At 42.7% G+C, this 21,935-nt stretch overlaps 1 protein-coding gene across 3 annotated transcripts in view; it reads left to right on the top strand.

Moving 5' to 3' along the window:
- Nucleotides 1–21,935, top strand: part of CC2D1B (coiled-coil and C2 domain containing 1B) — a 41,021-nt gene that overhangs the window by 17,327 nt on the left and 1,759 nt on the right. For all 3 annotated transcript variants that reach the window (XM_083742360.1, XM_083742362.1, XM_083742361.1), the window contains exons 7-23: nt 884–1,187; nt 1,393–1,517; nt 2,958–3,033; nt 4,746–4,841; nt 5,983–6,113; nt 7,063–7,135; nt 7,785–7,912; nt 8,562–8,757; nt 10,662–10,834; nt 12,337–12,462; nt 13,501–13,559; nt 14,148–14,264; nt 14,835–14,908; nt 15,183–15,241; nt 16,787–16,838; nt 17,648–17,747; nt 20,467–20,557. In XM_083742360.1, the coding sequence (XP_083598486.1) occupies nt 884–1,187; nt 1,393–1,517; nt 2,958–3,033; nt 4,746–4,841; nt 5,983–6,113; nt 7,063–7,135; nt 7,785–7,912; nt 8,562–8,757; nt 10,662–10,834; nt 12,337–12,462; nt 13,501–13,559; nt 14,148–14,264; nt 14,835–14,908; nt 15,183–15,241; nt 16,787–16,838; nt 17,648–17,747; nt 20,467–20,557 (1,980 nt within the window). The remainder of the gene's footprint in view (nt 1–883; nt 1,188–1,392; nt 1,518–2,957; nt 3,034–4,745; nt 4,842–5,982; nt 6,114–7,062; nt 7,136–7,784; nt 7,913–8,561; nt 8,758–10,661; nt 10,835–12,336; nt 12,463–13,500; nt 13,560–14,147; nt 14,265–14,834; nt 14,909–15,182; nt 15,242–16,786; nt 16,839–17,647; nt 17,748–20,466; nt 20,558–21,935) is intronic.

Genomic DNA, 21,935 nt, shown 5'->3' with positions numbered 1-21,935 from the left:
AACACACAAAATAGAACTGATTTTAAAAGCTATTGGCTCCAGTGGGCAGGGTATTTATGTTAAGGGAAAATCAGGTGAAATCTTGTATTCAATAAATACATGGAGGCAGGGAAAAAGCTAAATATTGGTCTTGCAGGCTTAATTATTGGTAGAGTTGAAGATTCAAGAGGATGTGTGAGGATTCTTAGCTAGAGATCACTAATTGAAATGTGTAGCATTCCTACATTAGAGATTTTTTTGTTGGAGTTGGGGTTTTCTAGTCACTTGGTTGGATGGACATAATTTTGGGTGTAGATTTTCTGTGCCTGTGCTTCAGAAGAAAGCAGGAAAGTTCATTTATTTATCATTAAGACTTGAAATTCAGCAAAATGGGTACAGTTTCTCTTCCTGTTTTGATGCATGGGTATTGTCAGAAAGTTACTGCATTCTCCCATATAGTTTAAAGCCACGTTGCTGAGTTTTTGCACAGTCCAGTGGAAGATGAATTGCAAAGCTTTATAGCACTACAGGTCCCATCATCCATGACACTGGCCATGCTGGTTGGAACTGATGGAAGTTGTAACCCAGAATATGACAGAGTTTTATCATTTTGTGTGTGTGGGTTGGGAGTGTTTCATTGATCTCGGAACATTGCAAAATGCTGCAGTTCCCAAGAAGGCTGTAGAGTGTGAGATTCCAGGCACCTAAGAGATCCCAGGTATAGCCTGAAGGTACATGACACCATCATCTTGCTGTAGCTAAACTGATCTGGACGAGTTGAGCACCTGGATGGGAGACTACATGGGTCAACAAACGAAAGACACAGCTTGATTGGAATGATCATATAGGGGATAAGTATTTAATCTATGCTGGGTAATTGAAATCGCTACTCAATCACTACTAGGCATTGGAAACCATGCTGACTGCAGTGAAGAAAGGGAAAAAAGTGAATGAGGAAGAAATGCCACCACCTGTAGCATCCGGGAAGAGCTCTGCCACAACTCCACAAGCCGTGCCTTTGAATGACTTGCCTAAAAACTCAGGCAGCCAAGATGAAATAACTGTTCCTGAAGGGGAGGAAAATGAAGGCTCTACTACAGACCATGAATTAAAGAACCCCAGCGATCCGGAGCTATCTGTGAGCACACCTGATCTCCAGAGCCAGGATGCAGATTCAGGTGTTCTGGGAACAAGTAGCACTGAAAACAGTAAGTAGTTTGAGTGTGGCCCTTTCCCCTGCAGCATCCCTATTCTGCATATGTACAAAAAGGTGCCACTTTTCTGCTTGTTTCTTCCATAGGGTGGATGGGTGGTGGACCCAGGTACCTAAGGAACTATGGTCCTCATGGTGTTTATAGTAGATGTTTTATTGGCTATATAGTAGGTGTTTTTATGTTTTGTTGTCTTGTTCAGATTCCCCAGACCTTGGCACACGAGCACTGCTTGTGACAAGAGAGAAGGAGTACAAACTAGCAGCGCTCAAAGCTAAACAGAAAGGCGATCTTGAGAAGGCAAAAGAGTACATGAGGACTGGGAAGGTGAGGCGTCATTATTTCAAGCTAAAGCAGGTTTCTGCAAACCATAATTGGTGTTGATGATCTTGAGGATTCTCTAGAATATTTCTTTTTCTCTGGGTAAACGTATATGTTACTTTCACTGTGGGGATTTGCACCTCCATGGCAAACTTCCAACCCCAAGCGTACATGAGTTGGAGCCACGGCATATTGAGTTTTCCAACCTCTTCCAGTGGGTCACCATGGAGCTGAATTGGAAAAGAGGCAACTCAGTATAATGGCCCTGACTCACGCAGTAAATTCTGCTTTGTAATATGGCTGTGTAATGGGGAAATCACCATGAACTAACTGATCTCATGGTAAATGTAACATATGGACCAGCTCCCTGTTCCTTTCTTTTTAGAGTGAAAGTCACAATTCTCTAGCTTTCTTGTGTCAGGATCCCTAAAGCAGAATTGCACTAAGAAAATCTACATTCTTTGACCAGATAAATAAATCTATGCAAGTTAAATATTGATAGAGATCTAAAAGAACTGTATCTACCTGCATACAAGAGTATTGAAGGGAAATGAGGTGATTTGTGCATGTACTGGGGACTGAATGAAGGATACATCCATCAAAGAGAGAAAGTGGGGACTTAGGGTCGCAGGAGTGCATCTTGCTAGCATCTGGAATCCACATCTCATCCCTTCTTATTTTTGAATCCTAAAGAGAAGTTCTCTGATTCAATTCAAGTTGTTCAATGGCTAGAAATTTGAGAATGCCTCTCCTATGGGAGGTCCAGAGAATGGACCTTTTCTGTGGTGGCTCCCTGTTTGTGGAGTGCTCTCCTTAGGGAAGCTTGTCTGGCGCCTTCATTACATATCTTTAGGTACCAGATGAAAACATTTCTCTATAACCAGGCCTTTGGCTGGTTAACAATCTATGTCTTTTTAAATGTGTTTGTGGGAGGGAGGTTGTTGGTTTGTTCTTGTTCTTATTACGTGTTTTGAGTTCTTGTTTTGTATTTTTATGTTGTGAACCACCCTGTGATCTTTGGATGAATGGTGGTATACAAATGTTAATAATAATAATAATAATAATAGTAGTAGTAGTAGTAGTAGTAATTTCAATTAGAGTGGGTATCTGGGATGCTGTACAGTGGTACCTCGGGTTACAAACACTTCGGGTTATAAACACTTCAGGTTACAAACTCCGCTAAGCCGGAAGTAGTACCTCGGGTTGTGAACTTTGATGAGGATGAGAACAGAAATCATGCAGCAGCGGCAGCGGGAGGCCCTATTAGCGAAAGCGCATCTCAGGTTAAGAACAGTTTTGGGTTAAGAACGGACCTACAGAACGAATTACGTTCGTAACCCGAGTTACCACTGTGTGTGTGCTAGTTCTGTGGTCAGAAGCACCATTCTGTGAACCAAGTTGAGATCAATGTAATAGAGACCCTTTGGCTTTGCATTTTTGTTGTAGAAGTTCAGCCTGGTTCTGGAAGCACTGGACAGTGGGCAGCCAGTAGACCTCAGGGATATGCCTCCAGCACCACAGGGTAAGAGCAAAGGAGATAAATGATCTTTCCAGTAACTAGAATACATTGAATTGCAGATAAAAGGTGAAGGTTTATCACACTGACTTCAGATATCCTGCGGTAGAAACCCTGCAAAGGATCTGTGATGTGAAACTGTCAGACTTTCATAGTTTCAGTTTTCTAATGGCATCCTGCTTTCGCTTCCAGATCATTAAAAAGAAGCAAGTGAATCTATCTAATATAATGTATTGCATGATGATTTTTAATAATAGATAACTTTGCAGTCTAGATAACTTTGCAGTCATTTGTTTTATTTTTCAAAACCAGGTATTCTCCATATTTTGAAATTGAAATATCCTATTCTCTGTTCCCACTGATGTCTCTTTGTGTGGATTTTTTTTTTCAGTGAATGAATCTTCATTTGCCCCCTGCATGTCTCTGCTTAAGGTTAAGTGTCTGCTGAAGGGATATTGTGTTTCCAAGCAGTCCAAAGTACAATATCTTGCGTCTGAGAGAATGCATTTGCTATGTACTGTTTTAGTGTTATGTGACTCCACCTTTTCTTTTTCCTGGTTGCAATTACTTATAAACATCAGTTTCATGCCCGTGCTATTACGTAAACTGAATTTTAAACTGATTTTGTTTGGGATGTTTCTACGTTTCTAGGATTTGAAATTAATTACATAAAATTAGTTGAGTGGTTGTCCCTATTTACTGAGAACTGGAACTGCTTGGACAGCTAACAAATATGTAAAGGAGTTGCAGGAAGCGTTAGTGTATTTGGTAGTTATTCTAACAGTGGAATTGTGGGAGTTAGGTGTTGGTGTTCTTAGATCACAACCACACTGCAAAAACATTGATGCAAGACACAGATCCTCTTAGATTTGCGTAATTTTCAAATAGGGTGACAACAAAACCGCTAACAAATCACAGAATCCTTCTGTGAATCTATGATTTGGTGGTGGTGGATTTGAAGGAATTCATGTTAAAAAGTATGAGGCCCCATTAGAATCCATACCTGGGATCAAAGCTTTTGTGCCACAACAATGAAAGGTGTCATTTTTTTTAAATGCTTCAGTTGTGACATGGGTGAAAAGCTTATGCAATTTCCAGAGGTTCCATTTTACGGGATCCAGTGTGTCGGGCTTATCCCTCTCTCTCTCCCTATCTTCCCCTCTCTCACTCCACATTGCCTTTGTCTCTCTGGCATGCCATTTCTTTCCTCCTTCCCTTCTCTCTATCTCCTGTAGCACCCCATTTTCTTCTGCCTAGCAGCTTAATTTTTTTCTCCCTAGTCTCCCAGGTTACTCACCTATACTTCTCCTATCCCTCTCAGTTGCTCTGCTCTCTGTTCAGCTGCTTTAGGTGCTATTCTGAGCCTTGAAAAGCACATAGAGCTGAAAGAAGCAGTAGGGGCAACTTCTCTTCAAATTTCCTCCTTCATCACTTTGTACTTTTCAAGAGAAGGAAAGGTAACCATCCTCGCCACCCCATGATGATGGCAGTGATGGGTGGAGGGCAGTGCCATTGTGCCTGTGGGTGGCATGCTGGCAACCCCAGACTTAGAGCGACATTTGTTCCCATTGGAAAAAACAGCTTCTCTTTACAGTACCAAATTTTCTTTGGCTCTTGCTGAATTATGTTGCAACTGTAGTGAAGAATTTGTATCTCTACGCTTCCGTGCCTTTTATAAAATGCATTAAATTCTTTTCCCTTGACACCCACATTTCCAGACCTTGAAAGTCCAGAAATGATACAGCTTCCCTCAAAACAGGCACCATCTGTAGCTGTGGAAACCACCCTTCCTGTGAAAGCACCAGACAGTCAAGGTAATAAAGCTTCGGCTTAGATGCGTTTTAAAGCAAAGCCTCTCTCTTGTGAGGTGTATTGTATAGATTAGAAACTCAGATCTTACAGTATAATAGGTATGACCAGCATTTCTAATCTAGATAAGTGCAGCCTGTGAAATTGTAGCGCAGAACTGGAGAAACGGAGAAATACCTAGATTGGGCGACTGGTTACTTAAAATTTGGCATATCGCTTCAGTAGTTAAATTAACAAATATTAATTAGGTTCAGGTAACAAATTAGGTAACAGATATTAATCAGGCAAACTAGACAGAGCAGCAATACTTCTATTGAAAAATGAAGCTTATCCATTCCTTATTGGACTGACAGAAGACGAAACAATATTCGTCTTTATATGCTTTTGGTAAATACGTCATCAGTCATATGCTTGGGTGAAATTTAATGGTAAATTTTTTAAAAAATTAATGGTAATTTGCAATTCTGATTTTTGAATAAGTATACAATCAAATGAGTAAACGGTTAATTTTTAATAAGTAAGCAAGCAAGCAAGCAACACTTCATGGTAATATATACATATACAGTATAGGTTACAACTTTTTGATAGGTTATACGTATGAAAAAGGCAGGGAATGATCTTAAATTGATGGACCATGGTTTCTTGTTTGAAATATTCCAATTATATATATATATTCTTAAGTATGCAGGTATTTGTACTGTGTTCTTTTTGTAGTGTGTGTGTGTGAGAGAGAGAGAGGGGGGGAGAGCAAGCACACACACACACACACACACACACACGCATATATAAATCTGTCTTTCCATATATTGCAACATACACCTTTCAGACAAGAATAAAGTGTGCCTTTCTTTGAGAGACACAAACACCAGAAGCATTTTTTCATTTTGTTTTTTTAATACTGTTGCATCTGTTTGTGTCAATGGGAAAAGGAGAATGGATTAAAGCACTGATGGGGGAACCACTGACCCTCCAGAAGGTGTTGGGCTCCAGTTCCAACCAGTGTGGTCAGTATTAAAGGCTAGTAGAAGTTCTGGTCCAGCGACACCTGGAAGACAAGACATTGTCCTCCCCTAGGTCAAAGTGCGAGAAGCAGGTGCCTATATTGTGGCTGAGCTCATATGATACATTCTTTGGATGCTTTTAAAGGTCCCTTGCCTCAGCCAAAAACAGTGATGGAGGCTTTGCAGCAAAGGCTGGAGAAATACAAAGCAGCAGCCGCTCAAGCCAAAGCAAATGGAGATGATCGGAAGAGCAGGATGCACGAGAGGATAGCCAAGGTAAAGAAGAAGCAGCTCTGTGTGCTACCACAAAAGTCCCTTGGTTATAATCATTTTGTTGTGAGCCTCTGCTGCGATATATCAGATCACAAAAGGTACTGATTATATAACAGCAGCGAGAGGATCTTTTCCTGTTTGAACGTATTACACCAATCCAGACCTGACTGCGTTGGCTACCAATTAGTTTCCAGGCCCATTTCAAAGTGCTGACTTTGACCTTTAAAGCCTTAAACTGCTCAGGACCATGGTAATTTAAAGGCCTCTCACCATATGAACCAACCTAGACCTTATGATTGTCATCTGAGGCCCCTCTACAGGAGGTCTGGAGGGTGGCAACATGAGAACGGGCCTTTTCTGTGGTGACTCCCTGCTTTTGGAATGTTTTCCCCAGGTAGCTCGCCTGGTGCCTTCATTACATATCTTAGGGAGCCAAGCGAAAACATTTCTCTATAACAAGGCAGTATACAAATTTGATAAATAATAATAATAATTGTTAGACTTGTGAAATACAAGCTCGTTGGGTGGTGAATTTCAGCATCACATATTTCACATTACACTCTGAGAATGTCATTATCAAATTTGCCTGCATTAAACTCAGAAAGACTTACTTCTGAGGAGACGCATATAGAATTGCACTCTGAATAATGTTAACCATCATTTCATCGCATTTACTAAGAACGTGGGGCAAATATTTCAGCCCTTTTCTTAAAGCCATGTGGAGGGGTTGTTGCATCTGTGTACTGCAAGCCCAGCAACAGATGCAGTACATGGAGGAAGGTTTGCATTTTTCTAGCTATGAAATGTTCTGCCTGGAGTGCTCTTAAAATGTTTTCTAATCCTTATGGCATAAAGGGAAACACAACAAATAAGTGACAAATAAGTATTTATCTCCCCCTCCCCACAACCTGTCAGATGACTGTATTCTCTAACCAAATTCTCTCCTTAACAGCAATACCAAGATGCCATAAGAGCCCATAAAGCAGGAAGGAAAGTGAATTTTGGTGAACTACCAGTTCCCCCTGGTAAGTATGCAACACTGTCAGGGCTGTGTGTTGAAATGTGAGATACCCTCGTGTAAGTGCTTTGCTCCTGGCACATTTGCCAAAAATGCTTCAGGAGACTCCCTCCTACTCTGCCTTGTCAGGAGACTGGCTTGGCTCCATGACAACACTACAGAATGTGCTATGAAACTGCTTATTGTGACTGTAAACTTGCATGAAGTTGCACGATAACAGCACAGAGGGCCTCTTGAATTGCAAGTTAGCTCATTGGTTTTCAGCTGGTGGGTTGGGACCCACTACCAGGTCATGACCCCTGAGCTAAGGTTGGTTGCAACAGCACCATACAACATATGACCCATTTGAGGAGCTGGCTGGTTGAAATTAACCATAATTAGTGTTAAACACAGCTCCCAATTCACAAACAATTTAACTAAAATTGAAAGCTTCCAAACTTCTCCTCCTCCTCGGCCTGAATGTGTCAGTGATCCGTTTTGTGGGCAGCCACTGGAGTTCATGCTCAATACTCTCAGAACTTGTATCTTCTGAGTATAATGATAATTGTCATTTCAACTTTTTAAATCTGTAGTTCTCCTCATAAATGTGTGTTGTGTTCATCTTCATTTATTTTTAAGGCTATCTTCTGGGTTTTTTTCTTCTCTCTTCTTTTCAGGTTTTCCTCCGATTCCTGGACTGGCTCCTGCAGATGACAATACTGTTGCTGCCGTCCTTGAAAATGCTAACAGGCTGGTTAAGATGGAGGAGGAAGAGAATAAAGAAGAGGAGGAGGAGGAAGAGGAGGTGTGTTGCTTAAAAATCTGTTTGCTTACAGATGCAGAAGAATATTCTTACCATTTTAAAACACAAGTTACAGCCAACTATTTCAAAAGCTGCTATTGCTGCTGTTGTTGTTTTTTTAAAAAATCCTACTAACCTAGTATTACGTACACTGAAACATTTCCAGTCACCATTTCCATTCCTTTTAACCCATCAGGTTAGTCATGTTCATGCTTTTTAATGGGTCTACTCTGAGTAGGACTAGCATTGGCCACAACTCAGAAGCTCTGGTCGTTAAAACTGCTTATTCCCTTTAATTTCCTAATGCTAACTGCTGAACTGGTTAACTCACAGTCTTTGTGTTAGGGTACCTAGTAGTAGCTCATCTCCTGTTAACCCACACTCTGCACTAGGACTTCAGATGATGAATCACTCTATAACCCGTTTTGTTGAAGACGGCCTAGTGATGATGACTACAGTGCTGTTATTAAGGAGTTTTTCAGCCTCTTAAGATGACTTTCTGATCCCTTTAGCACAAAAAAGGTCTCTCTTCTGTAGCACCACAGCAGATGGCTGCTGTAATGGGATCCATTTGTTTAGTATCCGTCCTCATCTTGGGCCCTATATCTGAATTTCCTGCTCATTGCATTCAATTCCTTTCTGATCCCACTAGGGTGAGCCTTCCATACAGGCTCCAGCTCCCAAGAAGCCCACTCAGCTGCCTAAGAAGCCAGTGCAAGTTGTTCAGCCGATAACTGTGCCATCTGCTGTAATCCCGGAAGAAACCTCTCCAGAGAAAGATATTTCTCAACCCACCCCTGTAGCAGCCCCAGAGAAATCTGCATCCACTGAGCACATCTCTCCAGTTGGTAAGGACTCAAAAAGCTGGCTGAGAGTTGTATTTATTTCATTTACATCAAGCCAGACTTAGGAAGTGATGTATTTTAGATACTTAAAGGATGTTAGGAAGGAAAAGGGGGAAACAGTTGTTCACGCTGAGGATAGAACAAGACAAAAATGGTACGCAAGAAATACGTTCAGTGAGGCTTAACAGAAGAAGCCTTTGGGACAAAGCCCTTGTTGGCTTTTCATTTTCTGAGCTGTGAAATGCTGTGTTTGGAGTGCTCGTAAGATGTTAACAAGCCCTCCCTTTCAGTAGAATAGAAAGGTATGTAGAATCTGGACAGCAAATGAGTGACTAATACGGATTCCTATTCTGACCCAAATTATCCACTTAAATGTGCACATAACAGACAGACTCCCTGCTGTAATCAAGATCACTACCAGGACACTGCTACTTGCACTGGTTCAAGCTAGTCAGTGTTTTGTCTTCCTCCTAAGCAGTTCAATGACACATGCTTGACAGTGTTCCGTGGAGACATGCCACACATTTGCACAGCTTGGATGCAGATGGCAAGCTTGCATTTGAGAAAACAGGACTACCTCTTGGCTGGGTCTGTTTTTTCTCTTACTTTAAGGAGCTTGGAAGAGCTAGTGTGTGCTCTCTGGAAAGGGCATCATAAAGATACCTGGCAGGCTTAGTGAAAGTTCTTGCCTCCCTGAGAAGTGTCCTTTCTGCCCCTCTTTTTTCATGTCCTCCCCCACTGCTTGCAAATGTTGAGCTCCCACACACCGTTCAAGTATTCCGTCTGAGTCAAAGCCTGGCAAGCAAGGCTTTATATAATGGATGTGGCTGTGGGTGACTGGCCAGATTGCGCACAGGAGAAGCTACGGTGTGAGGGCGGAAATAAATAGAAGCCACTGCCACACATTTCTTTCTGCGCCATTACTGCCTATTCTGTGCGTCCCTGGGATGAGAAAACCTTCTGTTTCTCTCATACAGCCTTGTGTGCAGAGTGGGAATACAGCTAAGCAGGAAATAGCTTTCTATAGGTGTTACTATTAGTATATCAAGCCCTTAATAACTTGGGACCAGTTTACCTGCAAGATCGCTTTACCCCCCTATATTGCCCACTCACCTTCAGTCTGCAGAACTGGCACTGTTACAAGCAATAACTGTTGCCCATTTCACAAGGAATCAATCTGATAGGGTCTTAGCGCCAACACATTGGAACTCCCTGTCTGTTGACATCAGGCAGGCAGCTTCGCTGTAGCTTTTATGACGCCTGCTAAAAACATTTTTGTTTAGATGAGCCGACCCAGATGTGTAGAATGTGGATGTATGTTTTAATATCTTTTGGGTTTACTGCTGAATTTATTACTTTGTTGTTTAAATTAGTTGCTTTTACTGGTATTTTATTGTTTATCCTCATTGTAAACTGCTTTGAGGGAGTGTGTGTTTTTTAACAATCAAGCGGTTTATAAATTTTATAAATTTATAAATAAATAAATTCTCTCCTCCCATAGCACAGGCACACTTTGTTTTATTGCGCTTCTCACATATTGCTCGTTGCAAGGACGCAGGTGCAGCTGCAAGCGGCCTGGCTGCTTCCAGGGGAAGGGAGCCCTGCTGCCATCGCCACCTCCCCCTTCTGGCCACAGGAGTGGAGCTGGCTAGGGTTGGAGGTGGGTCCTGCCCCCGCAGCCAGCGGGGGAACCTGGCTTAATAGACTATATATAGTGCAAGAATAATTTTTATATGCAGTGGGGAACCAAAATGTTTACGTGACTCGGTTTATTGCAATATTCACTTTATTGCAGTGGTCCGGAACCGAGCCTGCAATATCTCCAAATCTGAAAAGTGTTTTTTTAAAAACAAAAAAATAAAATCCAACAACAATGACAACACCCCTGTTGTTTTGCTTCTTTGCAGCTTTAGAGCACCTTGAATTCCTGGAGAGTAGAAGGAAACAGTACTTAAAGGCTGCAGTCCAGGCAAAGAAGAGAAATGATCTGGAGCAAGCCAAGGCATTCCTAAGAACAGCCAAGAGCTTGGAGCCAAAGATCGAGCGGGCAAAAAGTGGCAAACTGGTCGACATTTCCAAGGTTAGTAGAAAGATTTCTAAGTGCGTATCAGGTCTGCTTTGAAGGAAGCACTGTTCACACCACTATCTGTCGTCTGATGTCCTTTGTTGCCTTTGAACACAGCTCTTGTGGATTTTATTTCAGAAAAGCTTGTAATTCTTTTAAGAGAGAGGCAAGCTTTTCTGCAGTTGGTCCCGACCATAGGCCTGCACTCTTATCCTGGCTGTTACCCTGCCTCCTCTCCTTGAATTGTAGGAGCCTTTTACATTTTTTGAAATTCTGAATTTGTTCAGTTGCACCCAGTCTCTCTCTCTCTCTCTCTCTCTCTCTCTCTCTCTCTCTCTCTCACACACACACACACACACGTATATGTATAGGTGTACATATGTATATTAATTATATAAAATCTCACTTAAACGTGTGGTGCATTGGAACGTAACCTGCATGTAAATGGGAGCTTGCTTGTATGTTTTATTCTCAGCCATCAAAATTGCCTCTTCTGAGTTATTATTTTGTACTTTCTAGCCACTTCAGAGTAGGGAATAAGGAGAGGGAGGCACCTAATTCTGTTGCCTAGATGGCCTTACATTTTTGCAGTTTTCACACATATAAAAATACATACGTGCAGGTTACAAAAATGAGACTTTGTTTTTACATATTACTTTGGGTGCCTCCAGTTTGGAAGATGAACAGAACTGACTGGGTTTATGGTTGTCCCTTAACATATATGAATGTAGTGCAAGGATGGTCAACCTTTTTATACCTACTGCCCACTAATGCATCTTTCCTGATGGTAAAACTTCCTTACCACCTACCAGTGCTTGATGGAAGGAGGATTCAGCATGTGCCATAGAACCCCCTACTGCCCACCTAGAATCCTGAAACGCCCACTAGTGGGCGGTAGGGACCAGGTTGACAACCCCTGATCTAGTGGGTCAATTTTTTTCATATAAATGAGCTGTAGTCAACTATATTTGCCCTGGAATCCTTTGGTCTTCTATTTTCTTGTTTGGTATCTTGAAGCACTGCTGTGGTAATGATCAGAAGGGTAGGGCATTTAAAGATTTTTTTAACACCTTACTTGAGGAATGTGGAAAACTTGCAGTCACTAGTTGGCTTTCTCCATTCTCATATTGATAAATGCTTGCAGTGCTGTTGGAAATTCAAGACAGTTGGATGTATCATTCCTAGTCATTACCTGCAGGTCTCAGAAAACTGATGTATTGACACAGCCTTTCCAATGTGGTTTGGACTACAACTCCCATCAGCCTCAGCCAGCAACCATGCAGTGATGAGAGTTGTAGTCTGTAGCATGTTGAGGACACTAGATTGGGTGGGGAAGAGTGCATTAACAGCATATTAGCTCAGTATGGCAGGAACCTTGAAAGTATCCTGCTACCCTTTCCTGATATCCTTCCCCCACCCCTTTTTTTATCTGCTCTGAATGAGTGTCCCTGTGCTCACCTTTCTCTGTCACAATTTTACCAGATAAGCTCTGACATGTATTGTGTGTTTCTGTGTAGCTGCCATCACCACCTACAGATGATGAAGGTGACTTTATTATCATACATCATGAAGATCTCAGACTCTCTCAGAAAGCAGAAGAGGTGTACGTTCAGCTCATCAAGCTAATGAGAGACCAGCATGAGGTGTGTGACTCCTTCCTCTCCTATAGCATTATCAATAGCTAAGTGGAAGTAGAATGTTGCGTGGCGATTCCCCCCCCCCCCCCGTTGGAATAAATGAAGACACTGGACACCAGAATTTAGGTTAATGGGCGAAAAATGGCCACAGCTTTATTGATTACAGGTAAGAGCGGTATTGGCTTTAGGCATTGGTCCTATCAGACCATCCGGCATAGAACCGGAAAGGGTTAACACCAACAAGGGGAGCCCCTGAGATGCACATCCCTAGGCGCTCCCCGAGGAGTCACCACTCGGGAGCGCGATAGGTTTTGGATGAGGCAACGCCCCCTAGAGTCCTTTATCAGACTATCCCATAGCATTTGGGGGAGGTGATGGCGCTCCTCCCCCCCAACTGGCTGAGGGAAAGAAAAGGGGCGATCCTGGGCTCCCCCGACCTTAAATGACCCGCTTAGCCCCGCCCCTGTCGCCAGCTGATTGGCTGGCGCAGGGAATGACGCAGCCCGAGGATTCCCAAGTCGCGTGGGGCCACAGCCAGCCCCACGCGGATGTAGGTGGGCGTGAGCCTGCAACCCCCCCCTCCTTATGTCGGGAGTGGCTTTCTCTATACTTTAAACTGGCCTATTTTGCATACAACTCTAAACTGTTGTTCTTTTGTGATATATGCACAAGCATCAGTGACCCTCTCCTTTCAAAAGTGATTTGAAAATAAAGGTGCTCAGAAAAAGTTGCTGCCTTCTTTATATGTCCTCTGTATGTGTGTTTTTAAGAGGAAACGAGAGAACTTCTAGTGGCAGTGTTAACATCTGTGAGTTATTGTACTAATACTATAACCCAGCAGCAGATTTTATGCAGATGACTGTATACTCACTTGTGGAATGCTTCATTGGAGCTGGGTTGGGTTGCCCAGAAGGCAACGACTGCATATGTTTATTTCAGCTTATTGAAGAGATTTGATTGTCTGAACATGGCCAGCTTCTCTCTCAGATCAGTTTTTGAAGGTAGCTTGTGGTCTGACTTCCCCCTCCTTTTTTCTGTTAATAGAAATGTTTGCAGTATTCGAAGCAGTTCACACATCTGGGAAATGTATCTGAAACTTCCCGGTAGGTTTATTATGAGTTTAGCATTGAAGGCACATCTCAATTGGGTGCAATACAAATTCCACTTGGCAGAATGAATTTTGCTTTTATGCCTTGGGTCTAGTCATTTTGTGGCTGGGGAAAAAGTTGTTCCTCCCATCTTAACTATGTAAAGTGTAACTTGACTTTTTCACTTGAGGGGAAGCTCAATGTCATGTCCCTACGTTGGGTGGGCTGGAGAATTGCAGCCTACATGGTGGGTGTCTCCATATGTCAAACAAGAAGGAAATTTCATGGTGAGCAACCAGTGTTCTGCTCCCTGTGCTTGCTTGATGAAGGTAGCTCCCAAATCCCATCAGTAATGAAAGCTAAGTCCTTCTGGTGCTCCACCGGCTTGATCAGTTTCTAGACAGCTTTCCCATTGACCTCTGGCAAGGAGCTATTTCTGCCTTAAGTGGAGCCCAGCCATTCTCTCATTTGAGTAGGAGCTGCCTCCATGAGTTTAGCAGCCACCCACTGATAACATTAATGAAACCAGAGCAGCTCTGGCAATGTGCTTCCTGATCTTTCTCACTTTTACCATATGTTGTGTATTTCTGTGTTGCGTTTCAGGTTTGAGAAGCTGGCTCAGATTTGTAAAAAAGATCTGGACATCTTACAGCTTGCAGAGGCCCAGGGGCTGGATCCCCCAAGCCACCACTTTGAAGAGAGAACCTTTAAAATTGTAAGGTATGGATGTCCAAAAGATGGGAAGGTTTCAAATGTCTTATCTCTGTAGATAGATGAGCTTTACAAAACCTTTCTGAACCTTACAAGCTACCTGGAATACTGTGAATTTCTGTTCCCAAAAAAGTGACCAATGTTTTATAGTGGAAACTAGGCATTTCAGTTAATGTGGGGTTGCCACGAAAATGGGACCACTCTCCCCCAGCTCCTGGAGTCTAAGGGCTTTAGCTTTGTTCATATCTTGATGTTGCCTGTGTTTGCATATGTAATACTAAGTTGCAGCTTGTTCAGTAGGCAAACAGACAAGGCTAGTTGGTTTTCCAGCTACTCTTGCCTTGTGCCTCTGTAGCTTGGAGAGTGCCTGGGCTGCAGTGACCAAACAAACCATGGTCAAGCAAGGCTTTGTGGTTCATAAACTAACAACAAACCATGTTTTCACCCTGCAATTAGTTGTCAGAAAGCAAGCATGCTGTGTATTTCTTCATGATTCCTATTTCTACATGTTCACTACATTTGGTATTGCAGTACTTCCAGATTGCTGGAGTAAACTTTTTCTTTTTGTTTGCTTTGTAGAATATTTTCTGAACTCAGTAGCACAGAAATGCATCTTATCATTGTCCGAGGAATAAATCTACCAGCTCCACCAGGTAGTCTACCATTGACATGATTTTTTAAGATTCCTTCCTGCTCTGCAATCTTCCCTGCAGCTGATAGAGCTGAGAACTTGACCTCTGTTAATCACTAGTTAGGATCATTTTGTTTTTATCAAGCAAATTGGGTCACAATCGGGAACAAACATCTCTGAGTAGAGGCCTCTTCTTTCCTGTGAGATAATCAGCAGTCTTGTGTTCATAAGATTTGGCCCATTTTTCTTTTTGTTTCTGCGGCTGTTTGCTCAGCTAAATTCCTCTCTTTGCACAGGTGTGGCACCCAATGATTTGGACGCATTTGTGAAATTTGAATTCCATTACCCGAATACAGTGAGTACACATCAAGGCTTTTGCTCCCTCCTTAATTTTTAGGCCCTAGGGTGACAGTTCCCTATCAAGTATATTCAGATGCAAACCCTCAGTTTGCCGCCATGTAATATATGCAAAGACTGGGAGAATGGATGACTTGTGCATTGCTGCTGCGTTAAGCGAGCAGCCGTGTAAATATCAGGAGAGGGGTAGAAGCAGAGCATAAAATAAAGGTGCAGAGAAGCCCTATCAACTTTTGAAGTGAGTGGGATAACTGAGACAAAAGAGATCGGGACAAAGCAAGATCTATGGTGCTGCAAAGAGACGATCATGGGTGTTAATGAGAAACAGAGAGGAAAAAACAAGGATACAGAGAGATCAGGAGGGGAAAGAATGTGTTAAAGGGGGTTAACAAGGCTGAAAAGAAATCACTGAGGTGGGGGGGGAGATACACAGGAATGAGCTTATTACATTTATATACCACCTGTTCTCCCAAGGAGCTCAAGATGGTGCACATCATTCTCATCCCCGTTTTATCTTAACAACAACCCAGTGAAGTAGGTTAGGCTGGGAGGTGGTGACTGGCCCAAGGTCATTCAGTGAGCTTCGTGGCTGAGTGGGAATTCTAACCCTGGTCTCCCAGGTCATAGCTCAACACTCTAACCATTATGCCACCCTTCAGCTCTCTTGAATTAACGAAAGTGAAAAGGTGCTCCTCTAAAGTGGCTTGACTTACACATCCCTGCTTTAGAGCAACCAGCCCATGGTGGGGCGGGGGGGCAGAGCTTGGTCTTCACAAGTAAAGGCAAGGACAGAGAACCCCACTGGCTTTTCTGAGAATAGTTAGGAAGGCAGGGTCACTGGTGGCATCTCTGGTGGCCTTATCACAGTAGAAAAAAGAATGGCATTTCTAATAGGGTTGTATATGTGATGCTTGAGAGGCAGCTGGGGAAGGAGCCGCCTCTGAAATAGAGAAAGGGCTATGTTGCTTGATAACTAGGATATCATCTAGAAGTGCTGGCAGTAATTGGGTCACCTTGTCCTTGTTCACTCCCTAGAGACTTCTTCTGTGCTTTGGGCTAGAAGTTAATTTGTTTTGTTGTATGATTGGGTTGTTAAAAAGAATAGTAATTGCTAAACAATCTCTTTGGAGCACGTTGGTTGCAACCTCTGAAGATCCATACCCATTCCCTTCTTGGGGACAAGGAAGACAAATGAAAAGGTCCCGGAGAAATCTACCTGCACCAGGCTCTTGTTCTACAGCAAAGCAAAATGACTGAATGGTGGTTGCAATGCTAGCATTGGATCTAACCTATCTTTTTAACATCCCCATGCACCATTTGTTTCTATCTCTTGTATATTTCGTATTGAATCTCAGTATTTGCATTTTGTTCCATATTGAATGGGCTGTGCCCAAGAAAACTTTATCTACACTTATGCAGGACTTTCTTTCCAAATGAAAAGCAAACAAAGATGTTGTGATTTCTGCTGAATATTAATGGTGTATGGCTGTAGGTGTTTAGTTTTAGGGTTTTGTTAACCCATGTTTTGCTTTTATTAAAACAGGAGCAAGCTCAGAAAAGTAAAACATCAGTGATAAAAAACACCAACTGCCCAGGTGGGTGCATATGCTTATACTATTATTGCCATCGTTACGTTGTCTTTTCTTGGATTTTCATTTCAGAGCTAGGCTGAAAAGGGTTAGTTCCATTTTATGTTTGCATCGGCTACCTGAACAGAATTCAAAGACTCTCATTTCAGAGCAGTAGTAATTTTGTATTGTGGGTTTCTTAATTAAGTGATTTCCGCATCTGTGACGGTGTTAACCTAACTTGCAACACTGCTCTGTATAGTGGCAGCAGCTCTCAACAGGCTAACTGGAGATGGCCAAAGGCTGGGCCTGGAACTCTGTGCATGCTCTGCTACTGAGCTATACGACTCCAGAAGGACTTGTACCTGGAATATTTGGATCATTCTGCATTCTGTCCCTTAGAAATCCAACATTGCTGTTCATTTTGCCACAGAAAAGATGTCATCCTCTTACCCCCAACTGCATAGAATTGTTTGGGATCTATTATTTCACAGCTATTTAGCATGAATCCTGTAGCACTTTTTTGCAGGTTTTTTTTTAAAAAAAATAAAACTTACTGAATAGGGTAATATACATAAGGACTTGCAGTCCTTTGTCATGGCTTCTTCTTCTCGCAAAGGAAAACGTAGGGACCAAGTCACTTTGTCATTCAGTACAATCTGTACCTCTCAGATATGCACCTGTGGGGCCTACTTGATTGAAAGGCTTTTCCATGGCAAAATATCTCCCACCTGCTTATTTTGAGGTGTTGACCACATGCTTTTCTTGATCTTTTATTTGGTTCAGAGTCGTCTCATCAGCTGTTTGTATCTGATTATCTGTCTGTGCATTTCCAGAATATGATCAGCTGTTCAAGCTGAACATTAACCGAAATCACAGAGGTTTCCGAAGAGCGATTCAGGCTAAAGGAATTAAATTTGAAATCTTCCACAAAGGGTGAGTAGGGGTTCATGCCTAATGGGAAACAGTTTGATTGCTTGAGCTCAAGGACTTTGTTAATTCTGCTTTAAAACAATTCCCAGATTTCTTTTGGAGCTAAAAAAAATGTAACTCTTTGTCGCATACAATCTGTAGGCATCATTGTGTGTTTGAAATTTTTAGCTACAGGGTAGCTGAAGATATAATTGAGAATATGGGAAGGAACTATTTTGAAGTCTTTGTAGAGATTTGCTCATATGCAGCAGATACGTCTTTCAGACATTTGCAGTGCTTGAACTTTTAGACTACAGTCGCGTAATATTGGTCTTCTGCCTGATCTTCTTAGATGACTGACAGGCGCTGTATTTGGGTGTTGTTAATACTCTAGTTGGGACGCAGGTGGCGCTGTGGGTTAAAGCCTCAGCGCCTAGGACTTGCCGATCGAAAGGTCGGCGGTTCGAATCCCTGCGGCGGGGTGCGCTCCCGCTGCTCGGTCCCAGCGCCTGCCAACCTAGCAGTTCGAAAGCACCTCCGGGTACAAGTAGATAAATAGGGACCGCTTACCAGCGGGAAGGTAAACGGCGTTTCCGTGTGCGGCTCTGGCTCGCCAGAGCAGCGATGTCACGCTGGCCACGTGACCCGGAAGTGTCTCCGGACAGCGCTGGCCCCTGGCCTCTTAAGTGAGATGGGTGTACAACCCCAGAGTCTGTCAAGACTGGCCCGTACGGGCAGGGGTACCTTTACCTTTACCTTTAATACTCTAGTAAAGCCAAAAGCTGTGAAAACTCCTGAGAATTTTGGCTCTATACAACTAGGCCTGTATACTAAGGATGGCAGTTCAGCAGGGATCAGGGGCTGTCAATCTTTTCATCCTGTAGACCTTAATGCATTTTTGTGCTGATTCCATATCAAAACACAGAATCCCCTTTGCCAAGCAGGCCAGTATACTGCTTCTGATGCCTGTTGCCCCCAAGGGATCTAAGCCACAGCTGAAACAGGACATGGACCCACATGACTGTTGTGGTGCGGGAGGGTGGAAATCTTCCATGATGAACTTCAGATGCTTTTCTCCTTTTGGTTGAGTACTACAAGGCTACATCTGTATCTCACACTGAATATCTTAAGACAATTTGGCATATAACAGTAAGAATAGCTGCCCTTATTTGCAGCATGGCCTTTACTGTCAAGTTGTCTGGCGTTAAATAAACTGTTTGAAAGGATTCCTTTGTGGCCAAAATAATTTGCTTATAATAAGCACTATGATGTATAATTGTGATATAGCATGGCCTACAACTTAGTTCCTGTTTCACGGGTGTATAGTTTTAAGATTGTACAAGTGTCTTCATTGGGATGGGGTGTATGATTGTTTAGGCTAGAAGAAAACAGTGGGAAAGAATATTAATAGGATCTGTTTGCGGGAGTGGTCTCATGTCTCTTGTAAGCATGCATCCAAAATTTCTAGTGGCCAAAAAGTGTGGAAGGCAATACTATTTTTAAGCTGTAAGAGGGAGGGCCATAGGTGAGTTTGCTGTTCTTAAGTTCACACTATGGCAAGCCCCACAAGTGGGTTTGATTCAGATGAAATGACAGGCCATTAGCAGGATTGCATGCTCCTTCCTTTGCATGCAAGGGAGAGCTTTTCTTTCTAGTTTGCCCTTTTGTCCAAATGCAGCAACCAGAACCTTTGAAGGTGATTTGAGGGATTTCGGGAGCCATTCACATGAAGGGTGTAGCAAGGCTGTACTTTTCACCCCACCTTCCAAAGTCACATGGAATCTCCCCCCCTTGCCATGTTGGGGTGTAATTTCTGAGGTCTGAAGCCTCCACACCCAGAACAGGACCCCCGCTTCAGAAGTTGTGCTATGAACTTCAGGGACAGAAAGACTCATATGGCTTTTGACGGTAGTATTAAAAACGTGTCCCTGCCACAGCCCCTTCCACCACAGTAGCCCTTTCATGGGACTAACAGCTGAAGAGCACTTGCAATTTGCTGCAGACTAGAAGCAGAAGCCTCTAATCTTTCCTTGCACTCAAACAAATAGGAGCAGATAAGCTCAAGCCTTGCTGTGGCTCCTCCTAACAGAAGGGGTGGGGGCAGAGCTCATAGGGAGATAGTTTATTAGGCCTGACATGTTTTGAGGAAAGTCTTCAGAGCCACTGAGAAGCACTACTGCTCTGCTTTTCTGCAAGCTCTGTCTCCAAATCTGTACTCACTTGAAAGTGAGGGAGCCTGCAGGAAGCACACTGCTACTGCTGCTGCTGCTGTGTTTACAATTTTGCCTCTCAGTGCTGCTGAAGACTTTCATCAAAATGCATTGGGCCTTTTCCCTGTGCACCTGGGAATCCCCTCCCCTTCTGCACTGTTATTTTTTTGTGAACCAAGCCATGATCTTTAGGTGTATTTGGAAATAAATAGGTTGTTCCATTCAGTTGCTTCCTTAGCCTAAAACACGTCTGATCACTGAACATAACACTAGCGATTTTTGTTCATTTTAACATCATTCTGCTCTCTAGTTTATACAGTGCAAAATATTTTTTACCCCTGCCTACGGCTTTTGTTGGTAGCACTACTGAACAATGGCATTATAACCCGCTTTTAACCTTGGAGGTATGAGTTGGGAAGGATCTGTGTCTCAATTTGAGATCCTGAGAGTCTTTGGGGTTCTTTTGCCAATTCCCATCGTGGAAGTTAGGAGAAGAAACTGAATCTTGCACTGACATGCCTCCCCTTCCCCAGGTCCTTTTTCAGAAGTGACAAGCAAGTGGGGACAGCACACTTGAAACTGGACAAACTGGAATTTGAATGTGAAATCAGAGAAATTATTGAGGTACCGTACCTTTCATGTTCTCAAAGAAAGCTGTGGTAAGGACTACCTTTTTCTTCTTCTTTGCACAGTAGTCCTGCTGAAAGTGTGTTTGTAAAACAGGATATGCTGCACTGACTTTCCTCATTCATAGGAGTTTCGTTACTTGCACAGCTTTCGTCCATTCTCATGAGGATGGTGCTGTACCTGCCATATGCTGATATAAATGTGCTTGGAAACTAGGGTTGCCCATGGGGATGCAGGTCTTCCTTAAGGCACAACTAGAATTTTCCAAGGATGTTGTTGGGGGTAGCACAAAAATAGTGTGCTGACCAACATAGCTCCCCAAAAGTCCTAAGGAAGGGAGGAGAGTGATGACCACAGGGAATTCTGGCAGCAAAGGAGTAGGGAAGCTTGGAGAGCCAAGTTTGCTTCTACTGGACTGTGGCGGAGAGATCCAGTTACAGTCTCTCTCCCTTGTGTGTATGTAAACACCTCTGGAATTAGCTTTTATGCATTGCAACTGGTGCTGTGCCACTTTGAAAAAAGTGGTACCTATGTTCAGATATTAGATATACACATTATATTCAGCTTAATTCCAATTTCTGATGCGATACGGGATGCCTTAGAGATATTTTTTTTCTCTAGGCAAAGCAGGAACCGCCAAAGGCCTTTGTGACACCTCAGTCAGTTATTTTTTAGAAAATGCTGCTGAAAACAAAAGTCATGTCTCTAAACTTGATTATGCAACAGGGAAAAGGAGAGCTTATATTGTGGCTGACATGTCAAGCTTTGAATCAGAGGGAAATATTTTACCTGGAAGGTTCCCCTACTTTTAGTTCTTCCCATCCCAAAAGGTGCTTAGCACAAAAGCACCTAGCTCTATTTGTCAGTAATCTGGCAGGTTTCCTACTACAATGGCAATTACCCACAAAAAAACCCAAGGATATGAAGTGATTTTTTTAATCCACTCTAAACTCTACCTATTAGCCTTGTGGGGAAACAGCTGCAGCTTCTGAAATTTGGTGGGACTGCTGCCCTCAGAAAGGGTAAACCTTCTTGCAAATTTCATCCAATTCTGAAAAGTTACATTTCATATTTTTTTTAAACCATTTTAAAATGTTGCCTATTTGCCTACAATTTGGCAATTTTATCCTCTCCAGAAGGGATGCCATGCCAAACCACTTCTATCAAGGGGGGGGGGGGTAATTTGTTGGCTTCCTGTGACAAATCAGGATCTGAAAGGAATTAATGATGCTAATGTTTGGCCATGTAAACTTTGTAGTATCATTCCCTGTTTGATGCTCCAACATAAGCACTGTTGGTGGTCTAGGCCATCCCCACCCCCTGCCACCTCCACCAAAGAAGAAGTACTAGCAGCTACAGGGAAACACCAAGGTTG

Source organism: Podarcis gaigeae, assembly GCF_964106915.1.
Source record: "Podarcis gaigeae genome assembly, chromosome: 6".
Taxonomy (NCBI): Eukaryota; Metazoa; Chordata; class Lepidosauria; order Squamata; family Lacertidae; genus Podarcis; species Podarcis gaigeae.
The sequence above is the reverse complement of the archived record's forward strand: the minus strand, read 5'-3'. Positions and strand labels throughout refer to the sequence as shown.